The sequence below is a fragment of the Mauremys reevesii genome, linkage group 20, assembly GCF_016161935.1.
Source record: "Mauremys reevesii isolate NIE-2019 linkage group 20, ASM1616193v1, whole genome shotgun sequence".
Lineage (NCBI taxonomy): Eukaryota > Metazoa > Chordata > Testudines > Geoemydidae > Mauremys > Mauremys reevesii.
Genome location: NC_052642.1, coordinates 21140618 through 21163678, shown reverse-complemented (window position 1 = coordinate 21163678; position 23061 = coordinate 21140618). Strand labels below are relative to the sequence as shown.

The 23061-nt window shown below is 50.7% G+C and overlaps 1 protein-coding gene across 1 annotated transcript in view; it reads right to left on the bottom strand.

The window, feature by feature from the left end:
* Window positions 1-22085, bottom strand: part of LOC120387344 (transmembrane protein 211-like) — a 142133-nt gene extending 120048 nt beyond the window's left edge. Inside the window, exon 1 of the mRNA XM_039507968.1 lies at window positions 21431-22085. Within this exon, the coding sequence (XP_039363902.1) occupies window positions 21431-21760 (330 nt within the window). The 5' untranslated portion in view covers window positions 21761-22085. The remainder of the gene's footprint in view (window positions 1-21430) is intronic.
* Window positions 22086-23061: the final 976 nt, after the last annotated feature.

Here is a 23061-nt window from a genome sequence, read left to right as displayed (position 1 = left end):
TAGAAATCATCTCCTTCGTTCTGGGGAGATTTGGCCTGTCTCTCTCTGTTTGTGGCTGTATCATCCTCAGTGCCAAAGGAAAGGATTCAGGAAACAGGACACAGTTGAAGGGCTGGTGCCAAAAATAGACAAAGAAAAACAAACGTGATTTATCAAGGCTGTTTGTGAAAATCCAGCTCAGTGAATTTCAGGAAAAGGGCCATTAATCACATGATAAAGTGCAGCTACCATCAGAAAAATGACTATGTAGAAATGGCACCTGGCAACCCAACAGATCTGCTCCCAGCATGTATTCCTGTCACATTGGCTCATTTTACTGACACAAACAGATTTTTTTGCTTTCGATAGCCCTGCAGGAGCACAGGCAGCTTGGGGGCACTGAGCCGGCTTCTGTTCTGCCTCCGCATCATTCCGAGAGTCAGCAAGGCTCCAGCTGCAGGACAGGGGAAGTCAGGGGCAGACAGGCAGCTTGAAAAATAGTCTTAAAACTTCTATCAGTGGAGACCATTTGAAACCAGCTCAACAGAGAAGAACAAACAGGGGACCCCACAAAGTCACCGGCAGAGTCGCCTTTCTGACTCTAGGTGGCTCTTGAGCATGCTGGCCAAAATCTTCAGCGCTAGGCACCTAAACAAAAAAAATACAGGGCACCACGAATCACTTTGATGGGTCCTGCCTGGAATCCTGAGGGCCCTTTCGACACCCCTCTCTACCAATTTTTCCTTATTTAAAAAAATTGGCATTAAAATAGTGCCTCGAAGCAGATGAATGGCAGTGCCCCGCCACTGCACAGGGCACTGTATGTATCACCGAAGAGAGATAGTCCCTGCCCCAAACAGCTGGCAGCCTAAATGAACAAGGCAGACAAAGGATGAGTAGGAAAACAGATGCACACAGAGAAGTGACTAGACCAGCGGTAGGCAACCTATGGCATGGGTGCCGAAGGCGGCACGCGAGCTGATTTTCAGTGGCACTCACACTGCCCAGGTCCTGGCCACCGGTCCGGGGGGCTCTGCATTTTAATTTAATTTTAAATGAAGCTTCTTAAACATTTTAAAAACCTTATTTACTTTACATATGACAATAGTTTAGTTGTATATTATAGGCTTATAGAAAGAGACCTTCTAAAAACGTTAAAATGTATGACTGGCACGCTAAACCTTACATCAGAGTGAATAAATAAGACTCGGCACAGCACTTCTGAAAGGGTGCTGACCCCTGGACTAGACCAAGGTCCCACAGCAGGTCAGTGGCAGAGCTGGGGACAGAAAGCAGGTACCCCAATTCCCAGTCCAGTGACCTGTCCACTGGTCTTTTCTCCTGCAGTTTAACTCTGCCTTCCCCAGTCGCACTGTTCCTGCAAGGATTTAAATGGACCCCTCGTCGTAGTATCAGGACAGCTGCAGATTAAGGCCAAACACTATCCCGTGTTTATACAGCCACTATCTTTGAAATCAGATCCGTGAATCCTCCAATGCAACCATGTCTCCTTCTCCACCATGCTAAGGGAGAGGGCTGTGCCAGCATCTTCACTTCCTGCTTGTTTATGATACAGCAGGTGAAAGACACAGCGACGCTCCTGAGAGCAGCCCTTCCCCTCTCCTGCTCACTATTGATCTCTGAAATCCTGCGCTCAGAAGCTGTTTGAGTTATTTGTCTGCCACTGTTAAAAGACATAAAAACAGGTCGTATTTTCTGTGCCCGCTCCCAGGGAGATTAATTGTTTATCCCCAAACAAATTAATAGTCCCTCTGTGGAGCTGTAAATATGCTTTTATGTTGCATAATAAATTCTGATTAACAACAATCCTATATCAATTATTTGATTACCTTTGGGGTCTGACATGCAGGCTGCAGCCACTGCAGTCATTAAACAATAAATCTGCTGCAGACTCCACTTCAGGTAAAATACCTCCCCCAAAAATTAAAAATCATTTATAAAATATTCATCCCCGGGGAAAAATACTTAATATTCCTAAATTTAAAAAAGAAATCCATTAACCTGCCCACTGACATACAGCACTGGGTTATCGAAGTGCAAAAGAGGAGAGAGAGAAAGGCAAGAAGACAGATAAATTAGGCCCAAGCAATTGGAAAGGTGTCTGGCTACTTGGAGATAAACGGACGCTTAGTCTTTCACACCCCCAAACCTGCAGAGAGAATGTCCATTGAAGCAACTGTGAAGCTACTCAGGAAAATGCTTCCCTCTGGAGAACAATTGATCACTGCCCTCTGTACAACGGCCTTTACCGAATTGGAAGACTGTTCTCAGGTCCCCCCTAATCTTCTTTTCTCAAGTCTAAACATGCTCAGTTCTTTCAACCTTTTCTCACAGGTCAGGTTTTTTAAACCTTTTATCATTTTTGTTGCTGTCTTCTGGACCCTCTCCAAGTTGTTCCTATTTTTCTTAAAGTGTGGGGCCCACACTGAGGCCTCCCCAGTGCCGCACATTAGGTACAGTCCCAGGGGCAGCTCCAGGCCCCAGCATGCCAAGTGCATGCTTGGGGCGGCAAGCCGCGGGGGGGCGCTCTGCCGGTTGTCGCGAGGGCGGCAGGCAGGCTGACTTCGGCGGCTTGTCTGCGGAGGATCCGCTAGTCCCGTGGCTTCGGAGGACCTCCCGCAGGCGTGCCTGCCGTGCTTGGGGCGGCAAAATGCCTAGAGCCACCCCTGTACAGTACAGCACACTAGGTGGATAAAATGGACAAACAGGGCGGGAGGATGATGGGACAATAAAATGAACAGCATTTAGCAGAAGTCCTGGTACACCAGCTTGCCTAACCAATGCCAAGTGGGAGCGGCTTGTACTGCAGAGGAAGGTTTGAAGGAGGGCTTGGAAAGGTGGCAGCTTTCCCAGCGTTGATGGGGAATTGTTTTCCCATGTCTAGGGATTCAGCAAGGGAGAGCGTGGGGGTGTTTGAGGGAGAAGTGGATGCTCTAGGCTGACATCATTGGCGGAGCGAACGCAGGAATCAACATGTTCATTAACTAGTCTAACGAGCAGGTAGGGTGGGGCTACCTGGTGAAGGACCCTGAAGTTTAAATGCTGAATTTAAGTCACGATACAGAACTCCAACACAGGCCTCCTTTATTTTTTGCCAGCAACTCCAGAGAATGCAAGTGCCAGCTAGGGAGCGGTGTCAAAGTAATCAGTTTTGGCTGGTGTTGGGTACAAATCACTTTAGTACTGAACACAGGGATAGTGAAATTCTGTTACCAAATTGTTGTAATTATTGTAGGAATACAGGGAAGCAGGACTGTGCTTAACCTGTCCCAAATGAGTGGGGTCACCTTCAGCTGAAAGGACCTCGTTAAGCCAGGAGCTCGAATGCCAGAGCCCTGTGAAAGTAAAAGAAGTGAGGACAGATGTCCCATTAGGAGGCTGCACATATTCACCAAGGATCCTTCCTGGACTGATTTAACCTGTTATTTCCCACTGTTTAAAGAAAGAGCTAAATGGGCTTCATTAGGAGCCTCTTTGTTATTTTAATCATAGGATGTCAGGGTTGGAAGGGACCTCAGGAGATCATCTAGTCCAACCCCCTGCTCAAAACAGGACCAATCCACAGCTAAATCATCCCAGCCAGGGCTTTGTCAAGCCTGACCTTAAAAACCTCTAAGGAAGGAGAGTAATGCTCAATCAGAGCTAAAAATCAGTTGTGGTGGGACTGTGTTTCTGCTAAGAGCTAAAAATGGGTGAGAGCTTAAATCACTTGAGATGGGGCTGTTTCTGCCCAGCCTGTAAAGAGCTGAAAATTGCTAAGAGACTGATGTGCAGAGGTCACAGCAGAGAGGCTGGTGGCAGCAGAAGGTGACTGACAGCTGGCGAATGAGTGGTTGGTGAGGCAGGGAGGTGCAGCATGCAACCAGGAGGGCGGCTGGTGGAGAGGTGCAGCATGCAGCCAACAGGGCAGCTGGCAGAGAGGCGCAATGAGTGGCCAGCGGGGCGGCTGGTGAAGAGGTGTGATGAGCGGCCAGCAGGGTGGCTGGCAGAGAGGGAAAGAGCAGAGCCCCACAGAGAGGGGCGACGAGTGCTCGAGCAGCAGGGCGAGTAAGGTGCCTCTTTACCCCCTCCCTCCACCCAGGGTGGGAGGTGAACTCTGCAGATGCACCTCTGAACTCTGGGTCTGCACTGACCAAGGACAGCAGCTGTGAATGGGGTGTGCAAAAGGGATGGGCATGCTAAAGGGACCTTTGGGTTGCTGGACTTAAGAACCTGAGGGGGAAAGGACACTGCCCAACTTACTTGGGGTGGGTCTTTCACTCATGGTTTATGTTTATGAGCCCTGTTTGTGGTGTTTCCCCAAATTAATGCCAAGTTACTTCCCTCCTTTTATTGTTTCTTTTCTACACTCAGGCTCTGTGCTTGTGAGAGGGGAAGTATTGTCTCTCAGAGGTGCCCAGGGGTGGTGTGTAATTTTTCCAGGTTACTGGGTGGGGGCTCAAGCCGGTTCTGTGTTGTATCGATGGAAAGGAACCACTAGATATTGAACCTGGCCCTGGTTGCTGCTGGCTTCGCCCGGCAGAAGGGTTACAGATACACATTGCCGAGGCTTCCCTTCAAAACATGGCCTTGTAGTTTCCACCCAGTGCAAATCTTCCCCCCTCTACTCCCCCATTCAGTACCTTTCCTCTCTGTGCCCTGGCTGAACCAGCCCCTTCACTACTGGTTTGCTGTTCTTTCTTTAGGAAGAGACATGCGCTCCTTCCCTAAGATGTGATCACACTTGACAGGGTACTGTTCTTCATAAAGGTTGGAGTTGACACCATGTCACTGTCAGTAAACTAATCAGAATCCCAGCGAGCCAGGGGGTAATCAGAGCATGCAAAAATTAATTCATTACAAAATAAAGCCAGGGGGTAATAAAGAAAAAAAGAGTGAAGGTCACAGATACTAGTATTTCCAGAGCAGCTCTTTTCTCTGACCCCCTATTGAGCCAGAAGACATCTGCAGAGCCTTGGTCTAGTGTGAGGACAGATGGTCAGATGGACACTGCAAAGCAGAGATGGTCAAAAATATTTCACAAAAACAAAATTTTTGTGAAAAAATGTCTCACTTTTTGCAAAAATTTTCTTTTCTTCTTCTTTTTTTTAATCATCTTGAAACAAATTGTTCAGGGTGGCTTCTTTCTTTCCTTGTTTTTTAGTCTCCTCCCTTTCCAGTGTCAAAATGGAAAAAGGAAAACCAGGGAAGGGAAGAAACCTCCCCCCCCAAACAAAACAATTTTAAAACTGAAAGTTTCCATGAAAATTGTTTCTTTTAAAAACCAGCAGAATGAAAAATTTTTTCAAAATTTGTTTAATTTTTCACAAAAAAATCATGACTATTTTTTGTGCAGCAGTGGGACAGAGTTACACTTTTGCCTCTGTAAGGCACCTCCAAGTCAAACAGCTGATACCGCCCCCCACCCCGAAAGATACGCCAGTTAGGACCCTTCTTTCTCCTTGAGATGCAGCTAGCTTTGTGACCGATAGCTGCTTTAGGATGTAGCCTCCTAGCTGTCCCGCCCTTGCAACCATCAGGTGAGCTGACTGACTGCAGCAGATCTTTATCTCTATGCAGCTACCAAAGGAGCTACAGAGATTAGGCTCAAGTGCATTAATTATAACAATTAGAGGTGTGCAAGAGCCAGAATTTCCATTTTGCGGGAAATTCTGCGATTTCAAAACTTGTTTCATTCTGAATCAGAGAGAAAACAAAGAATTTCTAGGTTTCCAACAAAACAAAATCCCCCCACCCCAAATTTGAATTTTGGTTTTGACACTTTTAATTTTTGTACAAAAGAAATGTCTAAAACGAACCCTGAAAAGTTCTGCTCTGAAAATGTCGAAACAGAATCTTTCAGCCTTAGCAAAACGCCTTTTCCATTGATTCCCCCCCACAACAAAATGTCATTTTCCGATGGAGAAAATGTTCTGTTGGAAAATTGTCAGCCAGCTCTAAGAACCATACAGGGCAGGTGCAGCCACCTGACTCCTGGCTAAGGGGCAGCACAGATCTCGGTGACGCAAAGTCTGAGCCTAATCAAAACCAGAGACACGAGCTGACCAGTCAAATTTGTCCTTAGACAGATTCCCAGTCCAGTCGATAGGAATTGCAGGTGCTCAGAATCGGGCCCTAACTGCTGGAGAGTGCAGAGGAATCTCCCGCGGGAGACTGGAGATCATTCTCCAAACACAAATAAATTTGCTGCTTGGAACATTAGATAACTGAATAGATGCCAAGTAACGGAGGGGAAGGACCACGTGGGGCATCTGCTTCTGAACTGTGGAGTGGCCCCACTTAGCAATTCCAGGGAGGCATATGGGGCCCTGTGGGTAGCGCGCTACTTCTAGGCACCAACTCAGGAACATGAGAAAGGGCAGCCCAGCCCTCTGGGCCAGCAGTGAGCAGCGATGTGCCCTGTGGCGTTATGTCTGCAGGCTGCCTAGGAGCCAGGAAGGGGCACACACGGAGCGCTCTGACACCTGTTAACGGGTCACTGGGTGGAGCTGGAACTGATTGGCTCCTAAGAGTCCTGTGGACTGGGGTTTGACACCCAAGGTCTCTGACATCACGGTACTGCAGAGGTGACAACCGCCCTTTCCCCAGAAATCCTCCCCAGGTTGAATCCCATGAGTTCTCTGAGACTTCTCCCAGCCAGGAAGACGTACATGTTCCCAGGTCTATACACCAATCTGGCTGCAACCGCCGGCTCTGGGATTTATGGGTGCTTGCTGCAGCTGGCTGCGTTGTCTCCTCTGGGCTGTGCTCCCCTGCAGAAAGTAGTTCATTCATTAGGATGCTTAGCAGGGAGGTGAGTTAACCTTCCCCAAGTTCTCCCTGGTCAAGATGCCCTCGCCACTGGAGACAGGCCATGGGCACCCTGTGAATTATGGCCCTGCTGCATCATTTCCTAATTCCTGCCTCCCAAACCTTGGGGATAGAGCTGGCATCTATGGGGTGCACTAGAGTCTTCGTACAAAAGGTTTTATTTTCCCTGACTCAGGAGAAATGGACACAACCCAGGAGGCTTCCAGCCGCGTTCCTCTAATCATCTGTCTGCCACGCCATGGTGCCATCAATTAGAGTTGATTTTTAATCGATGTTACTAAGGCTTTGCCTACCGCTAACCTTATTAAAAAATAAATCAGCCATAGGAGGAAGTGCTGACAGGGGACCCAAGGGTTTCGGCTGAGGTCCTTGCAGCAGCGTTCTGAGCAGCCCTTGGCTGGCGAAGAAAGATTCCTGTTTGGAGCAGAGGAAACAGGCAAAGCCTCATCTCTACATGTGGAACAAGCCTGCTGGGAGTGGACAGCAGCCGAGTAAACGCTGAGCCATTGGCTCTGCAAGTTAGGGGTCGTGGCGGAAGAGGGAGGCGGCCTGAAAGGGGAGACGCTAGGCACGCAGAGCTCCGCTCTGAGACCACGTGGCTGTGGATTGATACACCTGCTTCACCCGGGGTACAACTGGCTGTCTCTTTATCCACCCGCCATACATCCGCTGGCGAGGAACACACACTGCGGGCTCCGAGTTTGAAGATCTTTCAGGACCTCGGGTCACAAAACTGCCTAACAGAATCGGTGATGGGGGTGGAGGGAAAGGAGGGTCTCTCAAAGGTTTTGGAGGTGCAGCACCCAAATGTTACCCAGACGTTCTCCCAACTGCAGAAGTGGACTGAGGAAGCAGGACTCCCCTTTGGCATGCGCAGCAGGAAAAGTCAGGGCAGAAACTGCATGACAACGAAGAACTGTTCTGAAAACTACCCCTACACTTTTGAGCCCTAAAAATGAGGATTAAGCCTTGGGAATGAAACTGAGCAAAGGGGCTTCTTGTTTATCATCCTTCAGGTCTCGCATCCCTTACCAAGACCCTGTGTTGTCAAAAATGAATGTGCAGAAAAAAATGAACCCTAAGAGAAGCCTTCACCCACTGCAAACACCTACCAGGCAAAGAGGCCAGGCCAAGAACTGATGCCAGGGAAAGAATCCAGATGTTAACATCTAGGTCCTGCTGAGGCCAACCTCGTTAGTGTGGCTTTAGATGCTGGGCTCATTGCCAGGCATGTTGACAGAGACAGAATAATCATCACTCCCAGCAGGCAGGGGTTGAATGGGTGCTAATTAAATGTTGAAATTAAAGTCTTCATAGCAGGGTGGATAAAAATGGATGATTTTTTGGACAAAATCAAAATAATCAGATTTTTTTTATTTTATTTAAATTATAATAGGTTTTTCTTTTTGAAAAACTTTAAATAAACCTGTTTAAAATTAAATCTGAATTTAATACACAATATGTTAAGGCCTAAGCTTATTATAGTCTCTTAAAACATTTAAATAAAAAATAAATACGCTGAATCCATGAGTCTCTATGAAAAACTTTGAGTTAAAGGCTGTTTTCCTATATAAAGAGAGAATCGGGGGAAAACATCTAACTTTTGAGGTCAAGCTTTATAAATATGGCACAATAGGTCATGTACTGTAATAAGGGCTTAATCCTGTGAGGGACTGAGCTACCATGGGCAAGAGCGTGGCTAAGTCGTCACAGGTGTTGGGACCCAGTCTCTGACTCCAGGAGACACCAGCATGTGTCTCATCAGGATCATCCACTGAGCCCACCTGGGGGGTCCCCTATTTTATAACATCTCCCTACCTGAGCTGTGATTGGCTCAGTTCTCAAACTATGAACAGTTATGACTCTGCCCACCATGGAAACAATGGTTATATCAACCAATGAGGCTGCACCTTCCATTAGAAAATACTTGAAGTACAAATGGAAGAGCTGATTACAATTGACCGTTTACATCAAGGCTTTCAAGTTGGTGATTGAAATCGCCTCGATTAGAAACTGTCCAGTAAAAGATATGACCTCACCCACCTTGTCTCTCTAATATCTTGGAACTGACATGGCTACAACACTGCTGCAGACAACAGAAGTTGGTCCAGTAAAAGATATGACCTCACCCGCCTTGTGTCTCCTGATTTAAATCAATCCTCTCTGCTGCAAAAGTATCCGCACTGTTGTAAGCAAAGAGGGCGTGAAACGATTAGCTCGGTGCATCTCAGTGGGGTGACAGAGGGAGCAGAATACCAGGGCAATGTGCTGTGGGCTTCCCGCTGCCCCAGCGCAGGACAGCCCCACCTGTGGGCGCGTGGCTAGGCTGTAAAGGCAGTGGTTACAAGAACCTGTGTTCTGGCCAGATGCAGAGACCATCACCTCCGCACCCCCACCCCGTTCTGGGCAGAGAGTCACTGCCAGGTAAAGGGACACAGGTGCCAAAACGTGCAGGCTCCACCCCCCTGGCCTCCTCCAATATGCCAGCCACAGCAGTCTGGCAGAGCAGCCTCTCATGAGCTTTTTTTTTTTTTGGTGTGGTAGGGGAAGAAATACACTGATTTCCCTGGGAAGTCAAATTAACAAGCAGCACTTTCACAGCCCGTGACTGTCATCATGGTTTGCATAGAAGGAAAATAGTCACAGCATCAAAAAAAGGATTTACTTTGTTGTGTAACCAATCTCAAAAGTCGCTATCACTTCCTGTACTCTGGTCTGGACCACGGAAGTCACCCCCTGTGTATTTGCCAAGGTTCTGTGGAGGTGGAATTCCCAGCCACCCTGGTAACAAGGGGCCATGATCTTGCGGCAGGATGATCTTGGGGTTAAGGCTCTGGAATAGGATTCAGGACACCTGGGTTCAATTCCAAGCTATTCAACAGACTTCCTGTGTGATCCTGGGCAAATCACTTAATCTCTCTGGGCTTCTAATCAGCTAGGAAGGAGACTGCAGAAAATGATCTGGAGGAGGCTATAGTGGGTCACAGACTAAATGAGAGTCAACAATGTAACACTGTTGCGAAAAAAAAGCAAACATTCTGGGATGTATTAGCAGAGTGTTGTAAACAAGACACAGTAAGTAATTCTTCCACCCTACTCAGCACTGATAAGGCTTCAGCTGAAATACTGTGTCCAGTTCTGGGCACCACACTTCAGGAAAGATGTGGACAAATTGGAGAAAGTCCAGAGGAGAGCAACAAAAATGATTAAAGGTCTAGAAAACATGACCTACAAGGAAATACTGAAAAAACTGGGTTTATTAAATCTAGAGAACAGAAGACTGGAGGGGGACGTGGTAACAGTCTTCAAGTACATATATAATTATAATAAAGAGGAGGGTGATAAATTGTTCTCCTTAACCATGGAGGACAGGACAAGAAGTCACGGGGCTCAGGCTTCGGCTCCAGCCCTGGGCGGCGGGGCTCGGGCTTCGGCTCCAGCCCTGGGCGGCGGGGCTCGGGCTTCGGCTCCAGCCCTGGGCGGCGGGGCTCGGGCTTCGGCTCCAGCCCTGGGCGGCGGGGCTCGGGCTTCGGCTCCAGCCCTGGGCGGCGGGGCTCGGGCTTCGGCTCCAGCCCTGGGCGGCGGGGCTCGGGGTGCGGCTGCAGCCCAGGGCGGCGGGGCTCGGGCCGGCTCCAGCCCTGGGCGGCGGGGCTCGGGCTTCGGCTCCAGCCCAGGGCGGCGGGGCTCGGGCTTCGGCTCCAGCCCTGGGCGGCGGGGCTCGGGCTTCGGCTCCAGCCCTGGGCGGCGGGGCTCAAGTTACAACCCCCTCTCCTCGGGGCTGAAGCCCTTGGGGTTTGGCTTTGGCCCCCGGCCCGGGGCAGCGGAACTCAGGCTTTAGTCCCCTTTCCTGGGGTCATGTAGTAAAGTTTGTTGTCAGAAGGAGGTCGCCGCGCACGGAAGTTTGACCACCGCTGCCCTATCCCCGGATACACCTGGAGCTGCCTCCCCCAGCCTGAGTAACCCAAGTGCTGCACCCCCCTTCCACCTGGACAATTCTGATGTACCCATGTCACACCGCACTCCCTCCTCCCCTGGGTAACCCCAATGCACCTGGCCCCATCCTCCCACCCCTGGCCTGTCTCAGTCACACTCATTTTCCTCACGTGCCTCGTCTGAGCTGTCAATACCAAGATACACAAACCCCTCTTGTTGCTGTCCCGGCTGCCCTAGTTAACAGGCCACGGAACATATTCCTTCCGGTAAAGAGGAAAACTCCGTTTAATTATTCAACGTCAGCTCAGCTGATGGCCCCCTGGGGGATTTATCCTGGCTGAAGGTTTTGTTTGCTAATGAGGCCAGGTTGGCTTTGAAAAGCAGTGGACAACGTCCCACATTATCTCCATCTCTGCTGCAGGAACCCCTCCCCCTTCCGCCAGCCCCAAGCAACCTCTCCCCTCCTCAACCCCTCTCCCTGCTCCTCACATGTGGGACGGGGATACAGGCATATCATGTGACTCAGGCACCTTGTAGCCACGTCAGGGGTGCACGCGATGGCGTCACAGTGAAGAGGGAGGGCGGGCCAGAAGTCCTTTTAAAAATCAGTCACCTGCTCCTCCTCAAATATTTGTGTGAATCACGGCCCAGAGGTAGAAGCGCAAATGACAGCACTGGATTTGGAAATCCCAGTCAGTGGATGGATTCCTTTGTGCGCGGAAGTGCTGGTACACGGATCCACTGCACTGTACTGGGAGCGGAGGGGATCTAAGATGGGATACAGACCCCTTTACCGCTAGCCTGCTGGTTCCAAGCCATCTGAGAAGCCTAAAGCCCCTGCAGTCCCCCAGCTGCTTGGTGTAGCCCTGCAATTGGCACTAATCACCCCCACGGGTTGGCAGCTCCGGCACAGAGCCCAAGAGCAGAAAGGGCTGTGGTGACAGAGCTCCTTCGCACCCTCAGAGGCAGGTCCTCGTGGCGACCAGGCAAAGCCTCTGTAGCTTGCGCGGTGTGGTCGGCCTCGCCGCACAGCTAATACTCCAGCAAATGCCGGGGAAGATTTGGGGGTGACATGTGGAATATAAAGGAAGAGCTCATGGGCGAGCGCTATCCATGCAGACAGAACGGAATGCAGCAGAAGGCGCTCTGGAAGGGGACACGCAGCCCACTGCAGAACAGCTCAGCTGCTACAGTCGCATTCAGGGTCTGGCCTGGGATTACTGCAATACCAGATGCTTCCTTCTCCCGCCAGATGTTTTTTTGCAGAGGGAGATGCTGTGTGTATAGTGGGGGGTGGATAAACCTAACAGCTTATTTATATCTCCCCCACCCCGAGTCTCAGCACCAAACTTCCGCCATCTGGCCAGCATTAGCGTCACATGGAGGAAGAGAAGCTCATACTGTCCTGTCTCCTCCTCCTTCCCTCTGGAATCCTGACACTCCTGAGGCAATTTCCTTCCCTTTGGAGTCATCTGGGAGGTTTCTTCTTCCTGTTTTACTTTTCGCCTCCCTGCCCCCCCCCAAACAGCTGAACTGAAAAGCAACTGTCTGCTAGTCGCCTTCAATCAGTGCTCAGGAAGCGACCGATACTATCCAAACGTCATGGCAACTGGCAAGAGCTGCTCTAAACTGGTCAAACCATTCCCTTTTAACGAAGGAAAATCCTACCCATCCCCGTCAGGACGTGTTCCCCAGAGAGGGACACGACTGGTTCACATTTACATGCTGCAACAACAGCAGTTGCGGGTGGGGAGGAGAGTTTGATAAGACCCTGGAGGGAGCCCCTGACTTCACTCTTCCCTCTGTCTTTGGAGAACAAAACCCGGGCCATGAGTTTACAGCGTAAGCAAATCCATTTCTCCCCAGAAGATCAGTGCTTGGATTGGGGGTTGGCGGGGGGCACCATTTCATCCTGTGCCTGGTCGTGCACTACGCTAGAGGCTGATGCACACACTGTAACAAGCAATGTCAGAAGGCAGAAGAATGCTCCATTCCTGATTTCTTTTATGATGGGTTAAGGGCCCAATCTAGAGATGCCAACTACCCACAGCTCTCAGGAGAGTCATTCGCTCCCAGGATCAGGCCCTGTGGGTGCCACATTAAAGGTGAGGTTTGCTGCAGGGGCACAAGTCACCCGTCCCTCAGTGACTGTTCCAGAACAAGGCAATAGACACATGGAGGGCTTGAACATGGCTGATACATACGGTTAGCTCCAGGTAGGGGGGATCTTTTAGATACTCTCAAAGTTTTCCTAAACCCTCACTCCCCATTAGCTCTTAGTCCAAGTTTCAATGGACGTGGGCTGAGATTTTCAAAAGTGACTAATGATTTTTGGATGCCCAAACTTGAGACCTCTTGAGACCAAACTTGTGCCCTGCACTGACCCTCTGAAAATCAGGCCTCTTTAAATGGTCTCACTCTGGACACGCAAAATTGCTTGGCTTTAAAAAATAATCCAGCCCCAGTGGAACCTGTTGCTCTTGGGTGAGCAGCAGCTTCAGAGTAAAGCACGTGCTATTCTTTCAGAGACCGTGCTCACAAAGCCCCCCTCACGCACACGCTGTTCCCCAGACTGTTTCACACGTTCGCAATGGCACATGTATTTTCAAGTCTCCCAGCACGGTCAGCGCATCAAGAGAAGGATTCCTCTCAGAAAGCTACATTTCCCATGTAATTCCAGAGCGACAGATGGGTTTGAGGACTAGCTGCTTTCGCAGTGAGTTAAACTTCTCTTTAAACAAAGTTACACCTTGTACAATCCCTGTATTGGAATAACTCCCCTGCTTTCGAGCTCATCAAGTTATTCAGCACAAATGAGAGAGAGGTTAATGCCAAATTCAAGCAACAACAAACAATGCATTTTTATTAGGGAATAGGTAAGAGGCAGATAATACAGCTCATCAGTCGCGGCTGCTTTTTTTCCAGGCCCATGGTGTCTGGGGACAGAGGACAGCAGTTACTAATGGTGCTGTTTTATCTAAGAGGATGATGGATGATAGTGGAAGAGAAAGAAAGGGGAAAACTAAGACATTAGCACATCAATGGTGGGCCTGTGACCTCCCTCAAGAGACGCAAAGCGACTTAATGAAATTTTAATTAGACAGCATGCAGTGCACTGTCATTGGGTACCAGCTCAGACCTTTTCACCAGCAGGCTGTGATTATCTTTGCATGAGATGGGGCCTTTCCGAGTATCAGTGGCAGATCTGGGCTAATCATTCTAGGCGCGGAGCCCTCACCGCAGCTCACGGAAACACTCCTGTCTTGCTCCTTAGAACAAAGGCTCATCAGAGAGGGGATAGAATGGAAGGTGACTGCAGCCAACTGCCTTCTTTGCCTCCTACAAGCATCTCAATCCAGTCCGCAGGCCTAGAGGTACAGACGGTGGAATCGCATGCCCCTGAAATATCATCCAGGATGTTCAGCAAATCTCACGCTGTCCTCTCCTGTGAGCTGCCACAGAATGTGCGACACAACACGTAACCAGCAAAATCCTGACCTATCCCCTCAGGATACCTGTTTCGCAAGTGTCGTCTTTAACGACTCACCATTTATTTTGCCCTGATGACTTTGGTTATAAAAGTCGAACATTCCCCATTCGCTGTGGACCTTTTCCAAAGTAAAAGCATCACCCGCTGATGGATGTAGCCAGAGCCTGACCTCTCAACTTCACGTTGAAACAGAGGTTTCCATTCCACATTGAACTGAAGTTATTAAAAATAATCCCGACGTGGGCCAATCTGGAGTTTCTATCCACTTCGATGTTTCTACGGCTCATCCCCCGAGCACCCAACCAGCTCACAAACAATTCGTCCACCACACCCCCAGGAGGTGCTATTAGCCCCATTTTACAGATGGCGTAACGAGACCCAGAGTTTGTGACTTGCCCGAGGTCACATACAGAGTCTGAGGCAAAGCTGGGAATTGAAGCTGTGGTCTGGACTCCCAGGCCATTCTCTTAGTCACAAGCCTGTGATTCCTCGCTGCAGTTAGTTTTATCTCTGTTAAGTTTTCTATAGCATGCCACAGTGTCCAATCCAAATGCAAGGCCCACTTCTCCAGCTGTGACTTCATGGATAAAATAAAGAGAACATCACAAAACAAAAGCAACAGCCTTATACAATTTTGCTCCTGGCTGAGAGAAATGGGAAAGGAACCGCACCTGATGCAGGAGAGTCATATCATTTGATGCACCACTGGGAGGAGCCCCAATACCTCGGTGACGGCGGGTGTTGTCCAAGAACCTGAACAGAGTATAGTCTAATTCCTGACAGAGTTGCTCTAACTCAAACTGACTGACGAAGTAAACAGCAGATTAATGTTTCCAACTTTTCTTCACAATCTTTGACACAAATTGAACCTTAGTTATTGTTTGCTGATTAATGAAATGACCGTAAGGGGTAACCCAGATGAACACCATGCTCTTGACCCAAACCTTCAATGGTCCTTAAGCTCTTACCGCATGGATGGACAGAAATAATCCATCTGTGGAACTCACAGCCACAAGATATTACTGAGGCAAAGAGTTTAATACAATTAACAAAAGGTATAATGAATAATAAGAGTATCATCAACAGTTTCATTAGGCAGGATAGAAGTTTAAACAGGACAAACCAACCAGTACTCAGTATCTAGCTGTAGGAAAAAACATTCCCCCATAGGCCTGGTATTGCAGAATGTCTGTGATGGTGGTTTCACACCGTCCTTTCAGTCATCCAGGACTGGCTGCTATTGGAGACAGGATACAGGACTAGGTGACTGGGACTGCTCACGGGCTCCTAGCTCAGCACAGGCTTAAGTACTTTGCTCAGTTGGGATCTGGATCCAATACAGTAATTCTGTGTTCCCATTATCAGGGATATCTTCCACTCAATGAATATAAGTCACAGAACTATGAAACAGCATAAAATCCATAGCTAGGTAATATGCCTAGAGAGGAAGACACTGGTTTCAGAAATGCTGACACGCCCCTCCAGTCTCCTGCCAAAGCTGTGCGAGCATAATTAGGAATCAAACTGATAGCAGCAGCCCGGAAGAACCTGCTCCCTTGGGAGGGTTCTTGTTTTGAGGACTCAACCTATTCGTTTGTTGATAATGCCAAACGAAGTCCCCATCCTGCAAGCTGCTCCGTGTGGGTGCCCTGTAAGTCATCGGGCCTCTGCACAAGTGCGGGGGTGGGGAGATGTCAGGTTCTTATTGTTATTTGTGTTGTGTTAACACCTCGGGGCCCAGTCACAGGCCAGGACCCTGTTGTGCCAGGCGCTGTATAAAACCCAGAACAAGAAGACAGTCCCTGTCCCTGACAATCCAAGTATGGGCACCTACTGGGATTTTCAATAGGAGTTAGAAAGTTGGGTGCTTTGAAAATCCCACGGAGCACCTATCTGCAACTTTAAGCACCTAAATACCTTTAAAACCCTGCCCCAAAGTGACCTGCTAAGATCACAAAGGGAGTCAAGTGGCAGGGGTACAACCAGGAGAAGCTCCACAACTAGAGTTGATTACCCCAGGTAAACCCTAAAAGGGTCCAAGAAGGAATTTTGCCCCCCTCCTTCCCCTCCATTGCTGTCTGTCTGTCTAGTTTTCATACCGTGCCCATCATTGTGGTTTCTGATCAACTGGCTAGGTGCATTATGAGGTTTGCTTTGACTTCCTCCGAAGGCTGAGTGCTGAATCCTGCTAGAGACAAGATCTCAGACTTGATCAGACCAGTGGTGTGACTGGGTCAGGCAAATCCTCCATTCCTATTATCTATTTTGAGCTCTGTGCTGACCGACTATTCATCCTCTTCTAGATTCTTCAGAGGCAAATGGTCAATGTGTTTCCAGACGGAATATCAGGGGCTGATCAACTATTTTGTTGTTTTAAAGGACATGCTTTGCAAAGCCCGAAAATAATTGGAGACTATTGGGGGGGAGGGAGAGGGAGATAGAGACATGAGATCAAAGAGCATTTGCTTCCAAACTGCAGCACTTGACAGAAGGGACACACCAGCCTGATGTTTCCACTGAAAAAAAAAATATAAACAAACAAACTAGCTCAGGATACAGAACTACGTTTGCCTTCCTCAGAGCCTGAAATAAGTAGCATGAACTCCTAGTGACTTCCTGTGTCCCTGAGGAGCAGGAGGAATTCTCTTTAATTCTGAGATGCTGACAGTACTGCCCAGATTTAAGGCTCCCAGTCACCAAATTACTGTACAGAACGGACTGACCAAGACCCTGGCACGAGTGACCCTTATTTACAAGAATAGCTCTAATAAGGATCCCGCTCGTAAAGTGGTTCATTGACGGCGGAGCCTTAAATCTGGGCAACAATGTGCTGTCGTCTTTCCTTCCTTGACGAACGCCAGAATTTTGCTGAGGGGACTGGGTCCCAGTTTTTATGGCGCCTGGTTCGCATAGATGTACCAGCCTTTCGCAGCAGGTCATGCGTTCCTGACATGCCAGTGCAAGAGAACTCTGTGTCTGCAGCCTACATCATCCCGGCAACAACCGTCTGCGTGTCAGGGCAGAGATGGAGAGAGAGACAACAGCCACCTTTCTGAGGAAACCATTTCGTGGGTCTGTGTGTTCTAAGGCCCGTTTTTGTAGCAAGCTTGGAACGTGTCATACCCAAGCAGTTTTATCACCCGCAAGACTTTTTCCCTTCGCCCTTCTTATGTCTCTACCCCGTGCATGCCCAGGAAATCATCCTGTTCCTTCCGCTTAGGACATGTGCACCTTAGAGCTGCACAAGTGACCCTGAGCAGGCTGGGAAGGCCGTACTTCCTAAGGGGCGACAGAGTTAAACTAAAGGAACCCACGATATTGCAAAGCTGCAAAAGTAATTATAGAGACGGCAAAAAAAAGCCAGCAATTCTAAGCAGGCAAAAAGGCCCTCTGAAGAGAAGAAAGGCATGGTAATTAACCTCTAGACATGATTCAAAGCATCATTTGTAGGATGATTAACATAATCCCCCAAGTGCAAACACACAACTTGCATTAACGATCATTTGCAGAGCTGAACGCTTCCCCCACCCCCTTCGCAAAATCAGTACATTTGAACGGGGAAACATTTGAAATGCGGTAACTGCCATCTGGGCAAGGGGGAGGAACAGTTCGTGTAGGCAGAGGAGCAAGTGCTTTTTCCCCATACAAACCACCAGGCTGACCCTGCAATACTGACTCCCATTAGGGCCCCTTGCTTGCAAAACATAGTGCTTCACGGCCAACCATTACCAGATTAATAAAGCCTATTTCTTATATGATACTTTTCATCAGTAGACCTCAAAGCAAATCACAGGCTTTAATCACAACGCCCCTGTGAGGCAGGAAGCATAATTATCCCCAATGTGCAAATAAGACTCAGAGAGGCTAAGTGACTTGCCCAGGGTCACAAAGGAAGTATGTGGCAGAGCAGAAAATGGAACACAGGTCTCTCACTGCTTAAGCCAGTCTCTAACCACCGAACTATCCTTCCCCCATTGGCCAGGCTGCCCAATGCTCGTGGTTTTATTGAGACTCTCGAGGTATTTTATGTTTTTTCTTTAAAGCTCCAGTTCCTGGAGTCAACTGGAAGTACGAATCTCAGCCTTCATTCAAAAAGAAAAGTGTCTAGCTCTCAAAATTCAGAGAAAAGCTTGAGAACGTGACCTGAGTGAATTCTGAAGGCTCAGAAAGCAGAAGGCAAATAAAAACAACCCCACATTGGTTATTTAAAAAAATGAAATTTCCTGATTTCAAGTCAAACAATGAGTTTGTTAAAACCTGACTCATGTTTGGGTTTGGCAGCACTGCACTTCTCCCAGTTCTTTGTGGGTTTAGAAAGCCCGGGGCCACTCCTACAATGTATTGTACAGGAAGCCAAAACAACCCGGCTTCCCAGTGAAGATCCCAAGGAGTAACTCCCTTCTACCTGCTTGTACAATCAGTACAAAAGGCATCTGTGTCATAGCTGGAAGCAGCCAAGAGGGCGTTTTCTTCCCATTCCACTGAAGCAAACTGCATTGTTTGTAGGCTGGTCTTAATTAAATATTCCAGAGGGGTTAATAAAGGAGACTGAAATGTGACCAAGACTTTGTGTACACTGTCTCCCCCCATACCTGAATATTGTTTGTTCGGAGTGAAGATCCATTCAAGAAGCTCTGAGCCTTTGTATTCAGTTCTTTTCTGTATTTCTTAAAAGGATATTACAGCCCTGGAGCTCTGGGTAGTGGAATCTTGTTGGAATGAATTACTTATTGTGCTTCATTCTTATCTTTAAAGTTATGTTATTACCCGGAGGTGTTTATCTGAATAACATTTGTAAACATTTGTATAAAGGCCAAGTTTTAAAACCTGAATGACTCTTTTTTTTTTAAATCCTTTACGGCACAAACAGGAAGCATTATAGTTAGCCTGCTCTCCTCTGTGCAATATACAAATTGTGTACTTGTTATTAATGAAAATATTAGAGACCACTGACCCTTTAAACACACAATAGCCTATGGGACTTGCTTCCTTACAGTGATAACAGTTGGATTCCATGACAGCCTGAGAAATTCAACCACTAAATGCCCCATTGTGTCAGGCACAAGACATGACCTTCCCCTGATTTATCCCTTGTGTGGGATTCCAGCGACAGAGCAATGCTGCCCAGTTCAAAGCTCATATGTTTGGAAGCCTGTAGGAAAATTATAGTCAGAGCCTCCACCGTTACTAGCAGGGAATAAAAGGAAAGGAAACAAGATTAAGAACGAAGGGGAGGGGAAAAAACATCGGTTTGGTGCTGAAATGCTGCTTTATTCTGCATCTAGTGCAGAAAGCTCCTGTCACACAAAGAAGCAGAATAATCCCAGCCCCGCCAGCCAGAACGCTGAGAGAGGCTGTCCTGAACTCTAAGTAAAACAAAGAAGAACCAATGCAGGTAACTTTTGTCTGGCAACAGCACCAGCCAGGGCAGAATGAGCAAAGAGGTATTATCTTCCCAGTACGTGGATTGATTATCAGAGGTGCTGTGCATTGACAGCTCCCACTGAAGTCGACACATGCAAAAGACAGTTTTACACAGCCCTACTTGGTAAGACACAAGAGGTGCTGGTACCACCTTCCGTCTCTCCTTCACAGGTACCGTGGTAAGAACAAAAGTTTCAAATATGCAAAACCTGTTCCATTTATTTCCCCATTTTCTTCCCCATTAGTAGGTTGACATTTGCCTGCACACTGTCTATATCTTATACCCATTGATACATGGGTACCAGTGGGGTTCACCCCGGTGAGTGTAGGGGAGGGGGGACTCAGAAGTTTAATCCTAAAGTTCTTGCAAAGAGATGTGCACCTCCATTCACTCCACTCTGGGCAAGCAGCACAAACCAGATAATAGCCCGAGTTTTCGGAGCAAACCAAATTAAAGCCTTCTGGAGAGCTGGCAGTAATCTGCCTCGCCCTCCACTGCTCCCAGGGGCCATCACCTTGGAGGAGGCAGCTGCCTTCAGACTGGAGAGCCATCCTGCCTGCTCACACAGGGCTCTGTATGTAGGTCCAGTGCCCCTGAGCCTGCCCCTCCCAGCTGCTGCTAAAATAGATGCTTATGGGGAAGCAGGTGCTAATACTGGAACCTCCGGCCGCCCTAATTGGATTGAGATGTTTTGTGCAGCCCGGCTAATGGGCTCCACACTCCAGTGCGCTGAATCCTGACATTTGACTAACATTACCAGCATGTGCTAATCCTGCCCCCGGAACGCTCCCTGGGCTGACGGGGCTTGGAGCCAATCCTGACCACGCTCACACCTGTCCTACACCAGCATGGCTCCCCCGGCTTCCACAGGGCCATGCCTGATTTCCACTGCAGGGTTCTCAGAGCCTTTGGAGTTTGAAATCAGATTCGGATCCACAGCCCAGCCCACCCTTTGCAGACTTCAGCTCCCCAGTCCCCTTTCTGCATCAGCCGGGCTGTATCCCCAGGGTGCAGGGCTGTGCCTAAACCCCCTCTGCTGCACTGCCCAGCTGGGCTGTATCCCCAGGGTGCAATGCTGCACCTAAACCCCCTCTGCTGCACTGCCCAGCCGGGCTGTATCCCCAGGGTGCAGGGCTGTGCCTAAACCCCCTCTGCTGCACTGCCCAGCCGGGCTGTATCCCCAGGGTGCAATGCTGCACCTAAACCCCCTCTGCTGCACTGCCCAGCTGGGCTGTATCCCCAGAGTGCAGGGCTGCACCTAAACCCCCTCTGCAGCACTGCCCAGCTGGGCTGTATCCCCAGGGTGCAATGCTGCTCCTAAACCCCCTCTGCTGCACTGCCCAGCCGGGCTGTATCCCCAGGGTGCAATGCTGCTCCTAAACCCCCTCTGCTGCACTGCCCAGCTGGGCTGTATCCCCAGGGTGCAGGGCTGCTCGTAAACCCCCTCTGCTGCACTGCCCAGCCGGGCTGTATCCCCAGGGTGCAGGGCTGCTCCTAAACTCCCTCTGCTGCACTGCCCAGCCGGGTTGTATCCCCAGGGTGCAGGGCTGCTCCTAAACCCCCTCTGCTGCACTGCCCAGCCGGGCTGTATCCCCAGGGTGCAGGGCTGCTCCTGTCACACAACCAGCGTGGGGGAGGACGGAAGGCGCATTCCAACCCAGCACCAAAGCCACCCTTTGGAGGGAGAGACGCCCCGGGGGCAGCCCGCCTGGGGGTCAGGCAGACAGGCCGGTTCCCCCCGCCCCAGGCGCCGGGATCCCGCAGCCCCTCACCTGCCAGGCGCTGGAGGGGATCTCGTGGAACTTGCCCAGCCCCCCGAAGGTGTAGCAGCTGTACATCTGCTCCAGCGTCTCGGAGCAGTGCCACAGCAAGCCGAAGCTGACCCCGCCGTGGGCTTGGAGGTGATGCTCCTTCACGATCCAGGCAGGGGAGAGGAAGCTGAAGCTGCAGACGGCCACCAGGCAGGAGGATAGGAGGACCCAGAAGCAGCCCACGCAGCTGAACATCCTCTGAGGCTGGGGAAGGGAACCTGCAGCCCGCAGCTCCAGCCCAGCATCCACGCAGCCGCCTGCTTTCTTCTTGCGATCCAGCAGCGAATGCATCGGGGGAGGCTGGGGCTGGGGGGGGCAGCGAGGGAGCTCAGGACACCCCCCTGGGCTGCCTCACATCAGCATCCAAGCGGCGGCGAGGGCTGGCACCCGGACAGGTCCATGGCAAGAGGCGGCGGTCGCCCCGGTGCAGTTCCCCCCGCGCCGCTGTCAGCTCGGATCCTGACTGCGACGGGGCCGCCCACGTGGGGCTGCTGCTGAGGCCGGAGCCGCTCGTGACACCCAAGGCCGCCTCCGCGCCCGGCTCCCGCGGCACCTCCAGCCCCGGCGGGCGCAGCGGGGCTCCGGGGAGGCCGGGAGGCAGCGCGGCTGCTCGGCCGGCGGCTGGCACGGGCAGGTGTCCCGGTCCCCTCCCACCCACAGCGGTGGGCGTCTCCTCGGGCCCAGCCCCGTCACGTGGCGGTGGGAGAAGGGGCTGGGGGGGGGGCGGAGCCCCCTTGGCTCCCCGCGCTCCCGGGCTGCACCCCCAGCCCTCCCGGCGGGAGATGCGCCCGTGCGCAAAGGCGCAGCGCCGGCTCTGCCCGCCGCGGGGGAGGCCGGGGTGGGGCGGGCTGCAGAGGGAAGGGAAGGGAGGGGGGTTAGTCACGGGGCGGCTGGCTCCCCCCGGCCCACCCCGTGGGGCTTTCCCCGCCGCCCGGGCGTTTGCAGGTCAGCCGCAGGGCGAGGTGCCAGGCGGGGAGGCAGGAGCGCGCCAGGACGGGAAAGCCACCCGCGGCCCGTGCAAAACGCAGCAGCCCTGCCTGGCCTCGCAGCGCAGCTGCCTCCTTAACCGTCAGGGGTGGGGGGAAGCCGCACATCCAGGGAGGGGCCCTGACCTTTGAACGGGGGGGTCCCCCCTACCCGAGCGCCCCTGGGGAGGAGGCGCACACAGGAGGGCGCGTGCCAGTCTCTTTGCCAGGGCGGGAAGTTCTGTGCCAGGGCTGCGCTTTGCCTTGTGCTGCCCCATCTGCAGCCCACACCCCCACGGGGCCGCCACCCGCTCAGCCGGCCTCGCAGCGCCCTCTTCCCCTTCCAAATACATCGGACTCTGCCGGGCCCCCACACCCAGGCACACCATCTTCTGGCCATCGCCCTGTGCCCCAGGCATGCCCGGCTTTGCCTTGCTGACGAGCCCATGGCGGTGGGCAGGTGCCAGTGCGTTTTCTAGTTTTCTAGCCCTCGCAGTCCAATCCACCTCTAGCAGGAATGGCTCTGCAGGTGCCAGCCCAAAGCACTTGGCAAGTTGGGGTGCTGAGAGCCATTGAACCAAATTGTAAACCCTGTATATAATGGAAGCCACTTCAAGCCAGTGGGTG